Below are 14793 nucleotides of genomic sequence, written 5' to 3'. Positions count from 1 at the left end.
AGCGTTTAGTGATCGAACATATAGAAGTATAAAATTTTCTTAATTGTCTTTTCGCAATCCGCAATTCGACCGTTATATTGTGGAAGTTTAAACGTAGCGCAGACATCACCGTATCGTAGGTGGATCATTTACAAACGATACGATCCAAGTGCTATATGTGTTAGGAACGAAACTTCAAGTTACAAGCTTGTGCAAGAACGCTTTTGGATAGTCTTTCTCGCGAAAAATTCCAATATTTCAATTTTTACCGTCGTTTTCATCATCCCGTTATACGGATAAACACATGCGAGCCAGCTTCTTCTTGGCGGAGGAATTCACAGACCAAAGGTACCATATTACCTGGACTTGATGAACGATACGATTCACTTAAATACTACGCGTCTAATTGTAACGAAGGAGATCTGAAGCTGCGAAAACGGCAAAGATCCTAATCGATTCCTAATTGCACGAGAGAAGCTCCAACATTTTCGATTCCTCCCATCGTTTCGATCGTCTCGTACGAACCAGTTTCTACCTCGTGAACAATGTTGCACCGACGAAAATTAGGAATTGCAAATAGCTTCTAAGACTAATAAATAGAACTGTATCCACTTCCTGCGAGTTAACATGCAGCCTTACACGCACACGTGCGCACGCCGGGGGCGGAGAGAACGCGAAACAGAATCGAAATTCGAATCGAAGCGAGAAAACAAAGAAAAAATAGAAAAAAACCAAAAAAAAAAAAAAAGAGAGAAAGAGATAGAAAAGAGAAAGCCAGAAATAGAGAGATGACGCGGCGACGCATTTTCGTCAGGCTTGCGCTGACCCTGTGGTTTCTGTTGTTGCAGAGCTGAAAAATTGGCGGATATCGCAAATATTTGAGAGACAGAGTAACACCGACGAGAGGAGGCGGTGCTCGTTGTGCGGTAAGGTCGTGTCGAACGTGCGCAATCACTATTACGTGCATTTCCCGGGAAAGTACGCCTGCCCGCTCTGTCCTGCGGTTTACACGCGTAGCGACACGCTGCTCACGCACACGCGTACCAAGCACGCGCACGCGCAATAGCGCACGCGTGCGTACCGACAACTGCGGATCTAGCGCGACGATCCTTTACAATCGATCGTATTCCAAAGGCTCTTCTTACCATCCAAAATGATATCTCCATATCATCGCGGTTACACGTTTTTTCGCGTTTTAGGATGAGTTTCCAGATTTTCGAAAGATGCAGCTGCTTTTTGATTATTTGTATTTTGGAACGGTTCTGGCTGATTTCCTGGTCTTCGTGGTTGAAAATGAGTGAAGTGATTTTTCACTAGAAGCAAGTTGTTGCGTAGGAGAAAGGTCGACGTCGTATCGTTTCGTGACGAAGAATTTGTATGCGGTGTTTTCAGGAGAAATGTTAAGTTGCTAACTTAACTGGAAAGATGTAATGTCACGTACGAAGTATGTATATGTTTTTTTTTTCAATGTATAAGTACGTATTAGGTTTTGTAATGTTCGAGCTTGAGAATTAAATGAAAGGGCGTGTCTAGAGTCTAAAACTCACCTTGCTACCACTCGTATGTGTTCAGATTAAAGCAAAGTGAGGTATAATGACAGAGGATGTATTTATCTAATAGGATCGTACCTCAGTGGCGTTCGTTAATAGGGTAGACGATTTATTCCTCTAGGTCGATGCTTCGGTGCGAAACACGATGTACGTAATGAATTTGTCATTTTGTGACTGCCAAAGATATTTCGTTACGTTGTGCACTTGTATATTTCGTTGAACTTTCATCGTGACACTTTAAGCGTTCAGTTGCGTTGCATTGCATTAAGATATGCCGTGAAATATGCAATGTTCATACATCTCTTCCTCGTGATTCGTGAAATTGCACGTATGGAAAGTATTACGTTGATTTTTCTTTCTTACAACATAATTAATAGACGTTCGATTTCTATATAGAATAAAGTTACGTTTTAAGAATTTGCATATATTTCTTCATATTATATACTTTTTATATTTCAATTTCTAGCTGGGTTTCCTAGAGTACGTTAGGTTTCGGGTAATTGTAATAATATTCTGTATGTTGTAAACTGTCCAAAAACTCAAATGGATAATTATAGAATTTCGTATTTACCATTTCACCGGTTTAATTTCTATACAAACTAAATAAATGGTTTCAAACTGTGGATATATCATACCTGGTTATTCGATACAGATATTCCTTCGTCGTTTCAATTTCGACTGATCTGCTGTCTTGTTCTGCTATTTTAATTTCTACGCACATTGCTGCTAAATACGCGAAAAAAGAAGTCGAAAATATAGAATACAAATTTTTCGTTTGAGGCTTTGTTTTCGAGAAAATCGACTTTGAATTTTCGCTCGGTACGCGTGCACTTCATCACGTCTCGTTATAACGGATCTCACTGTAGATCGTTGTCTCGATGGACATTATCGCAGTTTAAGTTTGTTTTTGCCGTAACGGAAAATTAGGAATACATAATGAAATAATATGAAGTAATCATAAAGTTCATTATTACAAAAATTGCTGAAAATGTTGCCCATTCTGCCGAACACATACTTCTGCTCTTCTAATTAAATTTCTACGAACACTTTCTAACGTATTCGATTGTTTTAAAGTATGAAACGTGATAAAGTGCACGCGTACCGAGTGAAAATTCAAAGTCGATTTTCTCGAAGACAAAGCCTCAAACGAAAAATTTTTATTCTATATTTTCGACCTCTTTTTTCGCGTAGAATCACCCCCTCTGCGCTTAGTTTTTCACCAGTTACCAACCACCCTGTATATGAAATATAGAAGCATCTTTTTTAGGGATTCAATGATATATGAATCTTTACAACTATGGTGATCAAAATTTAATACTTGGAACGTACGATATACATAAATTAAACATTCGCTTTAATATTTGATATTCTATTTAATTTCTACCTGTTTAATCGCATTCGTAAGTTTATGTAATTGGATATAAAAATGTTTCAAAGACTTGCGTAGGCTATATGTCTTGCAACTTTTGTATCAACCACAATTATATCATTCTTCCTATCACAAAGTTGCAAGTCTTCTACAGAATGAAGCACACGCTTCAAAGATTCACACAGAGATCTAAATAATCTATAGACACCATTCTGTCCTTTAAACTTCTACGTAAACCACGTATATCTACACTTGGATGATACGTGTAAGACACTCAGATGTTCTGTGTTATGTATCTTGGTATTTCAGCTTCTACCAACTTCCGTAGATCAATGGCGTCTTCGTTTCAAAGATTCATAGAGACGTACGGATATTCTATCCTGCTCCATGATCTTAACTCTTAAACGATCTAAATATCCACTATCCTTCAAACTTCATTGCCCAAAGTTAGCTGTAATTGTATACAATTTTAGAAAGACGAAGAATTTCATAATTTCTAGAGATTATTTATAAATATCTATAGATATATCTATAGATATACGAGCTACAATTCAAGGCTCAGAATTTAAAGTTAGTTTATTATTGGCAGAAACCTAAAATTGAGAAAACTTCTGCCAATATTGAATATCATATTTTCTGTCGTTTTCTGTTATGTATAGGCTACATACACATAGAAATCTACGTTAGATCGTCGAATTTTTGTTACTTAATTTCTTCAGTTTCAGTCTATTTCATTCAGATATTCGTTCGTGGAAAGAAAACTCTGATAGCTGTGCATGTTAATGTTTTCATTAGTCGTAATCGAAGATTTCATAAGAAATGGACTTTAGAGGAAGATATTGTCTTCTTCTAGTAGTTGAATCATCCTAGAACGTATTGTCGTGTAAAAATTCGTAAAATTGAGCGAAGCTCGCTTTTAGTCAATTTAAGATTCTCGTGGGTCCAAGCGTTCGTTAGAAAGGTATTCTCTCGCGCATTTAAATTGTCATTTTTGCCAAAGCAAACATTTTTCAACAATTTCCAGTTCTGCAATTTTCACAAATCTTAATCCACTTGTTTGGTATGCACCTTTGCATAAAGCTGTGTTATATCCTAAGCATCTGAATTTTTCATATTTAACTTGTAAGGAGAAGCGTCTGTTATAAATATTAATTCACGCGATTAACGAGAACATTTAATTACAATTCTTTTATACGTAGAGGTACGTATTTTCGCTGTAAGCCTATAAAAGGAGAATATTAGAGAAATTTTTAATATACGTTGCTATAAGCGCTCGATACTTATTTTGCATCTTATTTCCAGCTCCTTTGCTATTTCTAGGAGACTCGTGATATTTATATTCATATAACGTTACATCACAGAAAAACTGGTTATGATGGGAATTATTTCGCTCGTAAGGACTCGAGTTACCTGCATTATGCATTAAAATAGGTATACAACGCTGCTGGTATACGAACGGTTTTGCTAAAAAATAAAAGTAGTTTAAGGTTCATAATATCAGGCTTTATCAAATTATAAAAAGAAAAAAAAAATGGTAAAATATCTTAAGCCTTTTCAGCGAAGGTGTATGTATATTTTAAACATTCACGTAGCTACTTGAGTAGCGTGGTTAAGTTTAAGAATCAGTACTCTTAAGTTTTGTACAGATTAAACACAGTTACCCCTTCAGTAGTGATTGTATATGTAGGATAATATAAATTTAGAACTATAATAATCAACGCGTTTCATATTGTGAAAAAAAAATTAGAGATGACGGCAGAATTGTGAAACAAAGCCAAAGATATATAGCGATATTTAATTATACAGACAAATTCTAATAGGGACTTTTCTGAACCCTAAATCTTTTTATGCGTACGTTTGCCTTGCTTCCTCGAATGTTTATTTTTACAATCTTGCTCTCGTTTTAAGAATAAAAAGATTTTTAATCGATAATTAACTTGTTTTAGAAGAAACTCTTATGATATGAAATTATTGATAATTAATTAAACAAATATTGATAAATATTCTCTCACATTTTTCACAAATTGAATGAAATTTTTAACGGTGAAAAAGTATAATTAGATCGATAATGATATAAACGATATACAGCAGGGTTAATGAATTGTGGACGAATGAAAAATTAGAGTGACGTGATGAAAATATATCGATATTACATACAGCTACATTTCTGTTTCAATAAAAGACAATATTAACTTCGCTGAAACCACCTGCATGTTTTTAATAATAGCAAAAATAAAAAAAACCCTGAAATCAATCATTTCGACGAGTCTGACAGTTTTAGTATAACGTCAAACATGTGTTTTATTAATTAAATCTTTTAACAATTTGGGTCAATCGACACATATTTTAATACTTACGTTCAGCAATATACGCGCACATGAAACTTTTTTTAATAAACCTGTTCTTTCATCGTTTGTTCAATTAATTAAATAAATTACTCGCAACCCTGTAAGTGACTTATAATATATTCTAAGTTAGATGTAGAAAGGAAATATCGTTACCACACTGACGATCATTTCGTAATACAAAGACCTACATATTATTTAGAAGATCGAGTACACAGCGTAGAAGAATGTTTTCTCTGTCTAAAACAGGCGTGAAAAATCCATTGGACAATCCCTTCTTACAAACACAATTTCATGAAATTTCGTCTCTGAAGCGTTCAGTGTTTCTAATCCAGCCAGCTGTTGGAGGGCACCGAAAATCGAAATTTCTCAATCGTTTGCAGTGCCGATTCGCATCAACGTTCCCACCAAGGTGATATTAATTCTGAGACAGGCGGTGATTCGATTCGACTCAGCTTCCCAGCGGACCAACGTGCTGGGTCTAACATCGTAAATGTGCGAGCGGAAAATTTGATGGCCATACTTAAACGTTTTACGCTCTCCTAAACTCGACGAATTCCGCTCGGTGCACGGATTTCCTGTCCCACGGTTCGACGCGGCAACCGCGGGTCTTCTGATAGCCTGGCACTCTTAGTTTCAAACGTTATTACAAACTGGAAACGATAGACCAGCCAGCGACCGGGTCCCTTGTGTCGAGATATTGTCTGGCTCGCCTCAACTTAAACGGTTCCTTCGTATCGCGCCCGGTCTCGCTGTAAAACCGAGTGATTTCGATAATGGAAAATTTGATAAAGCTATGCTGAGTTTTATGTTCCTCGTGGAAACGATATTTTTCTGCTTTGTCGAGGTGGTTAGGCAGATCGATCGTGCACGTTGCTTTCGGTTAGATCCGCAAAATCCAAGCGAAATTGCTGGCTGAAGAATGTCCATGAACTTTCCTCCGACGTGTTTTTAATCCCCAGAAATGGAAGTTTCATGCAACGTGTGACTCTCCGTAAAATCGTAGTTACATAAAGGGTGTTTCGGTAATACAGAGATGGAAACAGCGATTACGCAACTTTGATTGACAACAAACAATCAAATTTAACAAACTAATTAAATATAAGCGCTTTTGGTATCTGGTTTCCTCCGGCATAGTAAAACCTGGATTGCTCGAGTTTATTAGTTGTAAAAAAGTTGTAGTTTCGTACAGCAGGTGATTGCACGTTGTTACGTATCTGTGTCTGAAAGATTATCTTTCTGAACGGATGCAAATATTCCTTAAAATTAGTAGATCCGCAGGATTACTCGTTTGATCAATTTCGTCGAACTTTATCAAATTTTTAACCCTGCAGCTTTGTAAAAGGGAAAAGGGACAGGCGGTGACTGTGAAATCGATAGCCCCTGACTTGGTAGACTGAAAATTGAATTCGTTTCGGCCTGTCCTAGATTTTTAAAAGTTCGTATCTCGCGTATGCTATGGTATGGTTCTTGTGTAACGTCAAACGTAGGAAATTAGCTCGTTAAAGAATGTAACAAAATTCGCTTCCCTTTTTATCAGTAATTATATTTCATTATATGAAATATATTCAGAAAATGACGAAACGTATCTCATAGTAAGAATCTCTTATTTCGTGCACCGTTTTAAAATACATTTTGTCAAGATCCATACATGTTAAGTTTCCCAGCGACAAGAGAAAATGTCAAAGCGAAAGAGGTTGTTATAAAATGTAAACGAACTGTACCTTCCACGTGCTTTTAATCTTTAGAATTTGAAGTTTTATAGATTGTACGATTTTCTGTAAAATTGCAATTACATAAAGGGCGTTCCAGTAATACAGAGACGAAAACAGCGATTAAGCAGCTTTTCTAATTAAACTTATAATTGTTGCGAAAGGTTTAATTAAATCTTTATTTGCTATACGCACGAGACTGGTAGAGTAAAAGGAGTAAAATGACATTTGTGTTGTTCTATGTCGAAAATATGGACGGAAAATAAAGTTCCATTAAACTCTACTTCTGCTGCGTTGTAGCATTTCACTTCGCGAAATGCAAATACCTTCGCACCAGCGTAAAATGAAACTTAATCAGAGCCTTTTAATGTTTTACGATATTCATCTGCATTCGCAGGTAGATTATAAATTTCAATTTTTCATGTTTCAAATTCTAATTTCCTACATTTCAATGTTCTAAATACCAATGCTGATTGGTTGGACATTTTACTATTTTCGTGGTTGGAATACAAGACTTTTATCATCAAACTTCCAATCGCATACACAATCCGAATTTGAATTTTCTGCATTTAAATTCCCCACATTTCAATTTTATTTAAATTCCATAGGCAAAATTGAAATTCTGTTAATATCAACTTCGTCGATGGCAACGAGTATTGAAAAATACCTTTTACATCTCAACGCTCTGAATTACAAATGAACGTATTATATTCGCCACAGTACATTGCCTTAACACAAACACGCGAACCTATTCAAATCGATGTCCTCACCCCCTGTATCCATCGAAGCGTTCTAATCCAATCTGAGGAACAAATTCTCGCCGTTGTTCACGAGTTTATAAGAAGCAGACATTTAGTAGACACGTTGTTTAACTTGCTAACTGGGTCGTCCCTTAACTGCAAACTTTTATAATTACGGAATTGCAAGTTAACAGAAGCAAGTTAAAGTTGAAGATTTTCAAATAACATACAAAATAATCTGCAAAGGAAAAAGGGCGATTCATCGGCGAAAATTAATTTCAAAATCAACTGCAAAAAAATTGCTGTAAAATTATAGACGTATCTCATATAGTAGAAATTAATAAAAGATTTTGTAAAAATTTTCATAGATAGCATTATCCTGTTAGTTTCAAAAGGATTGAAGAAAATATCGAGATGCTGGGTACCGAATTCCAATGCGTCTTCGAGAGATTATTTCTCTCTTTGTCGATCGTGAATTTAGTAGTTCGTCCCATTAATAGCAGTGACCATGTGATTCGCACAAATATTGGTTCTTTCGTGACACACGTTCCTCGCTTTTCCGACCGCTTTTGCTCTCTGGTTTCCTGAACGGAGGCATTTCGTGTGTATGAAACAATCCGATTACACGTTGTCCATGTTTGGTAGGGTTAATCCACATCGAGAGACTCGCGTAACACGTTGTTGGTTGTGTGATAGGATTAAATAGTTTGAAGCATTGATTTTTGATTTTTACGCAAAAATATTGAACGAGCGTATTCATTTTCGTACTTAGAATCTATTTAATAGAAATTTTTCATTTTAGAAGTGTCTACAGGGATAAAAAATTCTATTTTTACTTACGATATTCTGATTAGTAACTAAATACGAAATTATAAGAATTTCACAGAAGAAGATCTTCGCTGTGAACCTTCCTAATCTTTTAATTGACTCGATAGCCACGCGACTTGAATTTTTCAAGTGTCTACGTAAATCTTCGAAAGCTCTGTTCGAAGAACGTTCCTCGTTTTTTAGTCGAAGAGGATGTTGCGGTTAAATGAAAAGAATCGATACAAACAACTTTTGATTACGCTAGCCGCGATTAAACGTACTTGTCTTCGAGAAAAAGTACGTGAAACGGAACTCTGAGAAATTGCCAGAAACCGCTTCGTTCGAAAGCTTCCCTTAAATAACGTTTCTTTCGAAGAAACAAAATACCTCCCTTATAAAGCATCTGCATCTTTCCTCCTTTTCTTATCGATGAAATTAATTTTTTAAACGAATAATTATAACGCAAATATTACTATTAACTGGCGAAAGTTGAACTTCCGATTTATATAAATCACGTTGAACATTTAACGATATATAAAATTTAACGTAAATAGAGTTTAAGCGAGAAAAGACGATGCGTATTGTGTTACTAACATCCCCATTAACTAACCATAATGGAAACGTCGTTAATAAAAAGAAAAACGTGCAGGATGTGTTTTAGAGTAGAATCCAAATCGTTTCGCTGAAATATAATTCTGAAATCGAATCATAGCGGTTTAAGTTAGACCAATGTTATCTTTCATAAAATAATATTCCGCGTTGATTATTACAAACAAAAAGTGAGTATACTTTTTCAAGGCGTGAAGACACAGAAAAAAGAAAGCTACACTACGTTTTAATTAATTATGAAACTAACGAGATAATATTTATTTAAATAATAAAATAGTAGGTAATTTAATACAAAATCTCAAAATTCTCAAAGATTTAACTTAAATCGCTATGATTATCAGCGCGGAAAATATCGCCCACTTCTTTAAACACCCTGTATTAATTGACGAACGAACAGGCGCATACTTAAAGAATTTTTAATTAACGAACGTAATTTGGCGAACGGTTCGGCCATATCTTTAAGACTGCAGTTGCAATGAATTCCGGTTTTATATCGTTTGAAACTTTCGCAAGCTTCCGCTTTAATATTCTCATCTGATGGTGTCATTTACCCGCCCAGTTTTTGCTCGTAAACTTTCGTCGATTAGCGACGTTTCCATTACGGCTTTTTAGAACGAGCGTCACTCGTTCGACATCTAAAATCGCAAAAGCACGATTATACGGTCGCGTTTTGCGATTTCGGTTCGCGTACAGGTTATTACGACACGCAGTTTAACATGAGAAGAACTAGCCGGGTTACTTTGGCCTATTAACGAATCGGCAAAAGTTATTATTAAGTTGTTTCATAAGTTCCGCCGTTCTTTGCTGTCGAGCAAATTTTCAGAATTAAATTTAGAATTCCGAATATAGCGTGATAGAATGAAAGTGCGGAGCGTAATCTGGAATTCTATCGCGAAGTTACCCGCGAAAACGTGACGTTACGCTTAAAAAAGTGTCTAAAAAAACATTAAAATAAAGAGAGAGAGAGAGAGAATTAAAAATGCACAGTAGTTCTCTGTGTATCGAAATTACTGTTTTCTTAATTGTGTCGGATCTTTAATCAGAAAAATTGGCAACGTGCTGAAAGAATGGCGAGCGAAGGATATAAATTTGATAAAAGCAGAAAAAAAAAATTGAGATAAAAATAAAGTAGCAGTGGAACTAAAAATATTCGTCGGAACATACGAAAAGTGATATTTAAATTTATGGGGTAAGGGGGGAATGTTATACTCTTAAAGGAAATAGCAGACAGAAGAGATTCACTTAATTAACGTTAACAATGTAAAAACTAACAACGTGAAAATCAATGAAATTTCACAGACGTGACTCGTGATATTCTAAATTTTCCAAAGTTTTCGTAATTCCTAAAAATGTAAGATTTTACCAATTTTTTAACCAGATCTTGGAGAGATTTAAGGATAGACGTTAAGCATTGTTGGAGGAAGTTAGTTGGTTGGTTGGCAAGCTCGTTGGTTTAAAGTAATCGAACGGTAACTGTGGTTAACTGTACTTTTCAGTACTTGTATCTAGCAGCTATGTAAAAGTTTGTACGGTAAAAAATTCGAGGATATTTAGCGTTGCGCCGAGGACCTTTCATTTTGAGAGTTTTCTATCGGTAACGTTAGGTCTAAGCGAATTTACAAAACGATTATGGAGAAACTTGAATTGTATAAATGTATGCATATCTGTGGATTAATAGATATACAAAAATGTGGTTATGGAATAAATAATTTTCAAGATGAAAATAGTTGGTTCAAGTTTAAAAGCTTTCGACTGGAAGTCTGCGGGTACTTTGGGAAATTGATTAAGAATCGTTTAAGTATTTAGGAATACCACACCGACCAGATTATAACGAAAATCGAACTGGATGAGATTAATCGCTTTCTCGATAATTCCAACTTTATTTTATTTTAGCACGTTGGAGATTAAAAATCAAACATTGTTTAGAAACGTATAAAATGAAAATATACATTTTCAATTGACGACTAGAAATCGATTAAATCGATTAAAAATTCGAAGAATCCTTATTTTTAAAAAGAGCAATTGAAATTTAAGTTTCGTTCTAAGAAAAAAAAAAAAAAAAAAGAAATACATGGAAAACAATTAGCACACTTCGAAAAATCCTAATCGTAATTCCATCAAAGTAAATCAGAGTTCACTACCTACACAAAATTCATCCTTCCCCCATTGTTCACAATATTTCCCTCGGTTTTCCACTGAAGACGAAATTTCGTCGAAGAACGTGCGTGAACGATGGTTGAGTCGCGAAAATTCACAAGAATCCGAGAAGCAGTTGCTACTGGAGAGATGTGTGTACGAGAAAGTACTTATATATGTATGTATATAATTTTAGCGTGTATCACGACCGGCTCACGTGTAGTCGAGGCTCAACGATCAGACTCAAATAGGATTACTCGTGGCGCGTTGCCCGATAGATCGTGTGCAAACTTCTCCGTACATGATGTCGATAACCAGACGGCATAACGTGACGGTATAGTTGTGTTCACGCGGCACGGATTATCAGAAACGGCGGCGCCGTGGCAGAGCACCGCCTTCGAATAACTCTGGCTCGAGTGAAATATTCAATCGAGTCCGATACTCTATGTACACCGTCATTCTCTAGCCCTTGTTAACGATCGATCGCGTTTTACCACGCAGCTAGAACAGTTTTCCTTGCGACTAACGTCGTTGTTTACCATTTCAGATTAGCTTAGAGCTCGTGAGCGTTAGAGATTAGTACAACCTGCGATCACGAAAAATACACGAAGAAGGTTATTCCGTAGAAGTGGGGGGGGGGGGGGGAGGGCAGAAATAGTTTACAGTTTATGAATATCGTTTGGCAATTTTATGCAGAGTGTTGTGTGGTTAGAGTTTGCTGAATCAGGATTTGGACAGGGATGGTATTACTTCGAAAAGTATGATCAATTTCGTTGAGGCATTTTCTTCTCGGGTTATAGGAATGTTGGGAATTAAAGGAGAGAAAATTTCGAGAAATGGTAAAAAGAGAAGTTGAATTAAGTTTTATGATTGTTATAACTGGTCAGAGCATCTGGGATATTTCTTATGAATTTTAAAATCGAATTGAGATAATCAACAGGTTTCATCTGTTCGAATCTGACACTCCGGACATCTGTTTAATCCTTTTTCAATCTCTCGGAACCTCACAGACTACTTGCAATTTATTAGATTCCTTGTATAATATTGGAGTATTTTTACCTTTTATACACACCAGTTTCCATATAGTTAGTGATCCTCTGTTAAACTAAATTCGAAATTCTATTTCATTCGATCTTCCTTTATTTGTGACATATAAAACATATCTCTTTACATCACGCGTTAACTCGATAAAATCACACCAACGTAGACATTCAGCTCGGGAAATATGCAAATAAATGAAAATTCTAAACTCCTTTCGAAACTAATTTACAGAGTGTCTGATGTAGACTACGAATCATTTGAAATAGAATGTCGAATGTTGCTTAGACCTGAACGAACATCGCTACGATTTAAGATCGTACTATTTACCAAATGTTTAAGATCCCTCGACTCGCCACTCGAACCAATCACACAAATCCTCCTGCTCGAGTATGTTCCTCGATATATGTTTTCCACGAAATCCTACACACCACGAGAATACACGTGTTATGCTAAGGAACAAGAAGCAGGTGAACGCCAGCCACTTATACCTTGAGCCACACCGGAGGACTTATCACCATAGCTCAACGATTCTACGACCGATACGATAATTCTTTCGGTATCGATCATCGTCTAGCGCAATCATAACTTTGCCACGTGCTCGTCAGAAGGATTAGAGGCGTACGGAAGCCGGGCACCGTTCTCAGGTAATCCCTCGATAATATCGGCAAACGTTCGAGCATTTTTCCTCGCCGACTGTGTCTATGGTTGCGTCGCTATGAAACGTGAGTATCCCATCTCGGCACGTTTGCCGAGGCTTCTGTATCCTGGAGAGATGATGCGAGAGGGATGACGCTTGTACGCGCGTGAATGAATTGTTGAGAGTTGAGAGCCTCTTTGTTTGCTGCTTCCATGTACACGTTGCCAGCTTTCACACACTTACGCTACGTATCTGTATCATACACAGGCTTACGAATGTATTCGAACTTTTGTAGAAAAACTTTTACGAGTATATCGTATCCGTTATGCGAAACATCTTGAAATTTGGAAATTTTCCTAACGTTGTTATGTTACGAGATATGTTATGTCGGCTGTTGTAATTATACTGGCAAAAGTTTGTCATAAATTTGGAAATAAAGAAATCATTAGATATTTGGTCCCTCAGTTTATGCGGCACTTTTTTTACGCTTTTTACTTTTATTCTTTTTTTTGTTAAGCTATTTGAAATAAATTAGTGTTTCTTTTATATTGACAGACTTTAATTATGCGAATTTCATTCCACGCGGAACTTCGTAAATTGAGCAACTAGTGTATATGTTTCGTAGATATGGCAAAATCACATTTAAACGATCAATTATATCGCAATATTCGGTGGGACCGTATTAACAATAATTGTTGTGTGTTTATTCATACTGTATATTAAGTTTTTACTAAATATATGTTTGCAATAAGTGGCGCGTAATTTCTGTATATATTTTTCGGTTGGCTTTAAATGTTGCCAATATAGTCGTGATAGTCGTGTAGCGTTACTAATCAAATTTGAAAATGTTTCGTGTAACATACGTAGACATAAAAGTTTTCCATGGTAAGTGTTCATATAAATTCATGAACCATTGTCACTTGCCCTCTCGATAATACAAAGATGTAGATGGTAAAATTCTTCCCTTCACTTTTACACAAATTTCTATCATAAATGTGATGTTATCACATTGGTTAACTCGGTGAATTTCGTGAGCTTGATTAGGAAGCTTCTTCGTGCCTTTATTATTGTCATTACAAGCTTAGAAACCTGAAGCTTGAGACGTTCTAATTGGGTTTCTCGTTGAGAAATGGCTCTAACCAACCAAAATTTGTAAACTCTACAGTTGTTATACCTTGTTACACGTTATAAGAGACTAAGAGTTTTCTTCCGGGAACAATCCCTGTTTTAACAAACATTAATCATTTTAAGGGCTGCAAGAATTCAAGCCAGAAGGTCGACGTTTAAAATTTGATCAGCTTTTCCTCCGAAAACTGACCGGAAACCTACCTTTAACACCTTGACTGTTCTGTTATACGTTTCCATATTACACGAAAAGATGTTACGCGTTAATTCTCTAAAAAGTCGAAATGCCTTTGAACGTGTCGAACCGAGTCGTTAATAGCTCGTTATTGTAATTCGCACGACAGTAGGCGATCAGTTAAATAAAATGGGCGCGCACCGAGACAGATAAACCAACGATCGAATGTTTGCAACCTACCCCATCGAAAAAAATGTAGAACAAATTCTACACTGTCTTGTCTTTTCACATACACACGGATTATCCTCTAATTGATAGCACACGCTACATTATGCAAGGCGTTCTGTATACCTTGCAAATATATCTTACATAACAGTCAAAGTATTAAACTTGTGATATTTCCAAAAATTCTTCGCCTACTTCACGAACTATCGAGAGCGAGCAAGCAGACAGAAATACATACACACCAAACGCTCAAACAAGTAACGAAAGAGTAAAAAAAAAAAAAATCAAAACCATCAAGAATCAAAAACAAAAAAAAAAAAAAGAAAGAGAAATAGATGGTTAG

At 36.1% G+C, this 14793-nt stretch overlaps 1 protein-coding gene across 2 annotated transcripts in view; it reads left to right on the top strand.

Annotated features, from left to right (window-relative positions):
- The window catches only part of LOC126866148 (sex determination protein fruitless), a 90780-nt gene that overhangs the window by 67154 nt on the left and 8833 nt on the right, over positions 1–14793 (top strand). Inside the window, exon 5 of one of the 2 annotated variants that reach the window (XM_050619366.1) lies at positions 828–14786. The exons of the other annotated variant lie outside the window; for it this stretch is intronic. Coding sequence (XP_050475323.1) covers positions 828–1045 — 218 coding nt within the window. The 3' untranslated portion in view covers positions 1046–14786. Of the gene's footprint in view, positions 1–827; positions 14787–14793 lie in introns of those variants that run through there. 2 annotated transcript variants of the gene reach the window in all.

This window comes from Bombus huntii, chromosome 5 (assembly GCF_024542735.1).
Source record: "Bombus huntii isolate Logan2020A chromosome 5, iyBomHunt1.1, whole genome shotgun sequence".
NCBI lineage: Eukaryota > Metazoa > Arthropoda > Insecta > Hymenoptera > Apidae > Bombus > Bombus huntii.
Note: the sequence above shows the minus strand (reverse complement) of the source record. Positions and strands in the feature narration are given on the sequence as shown.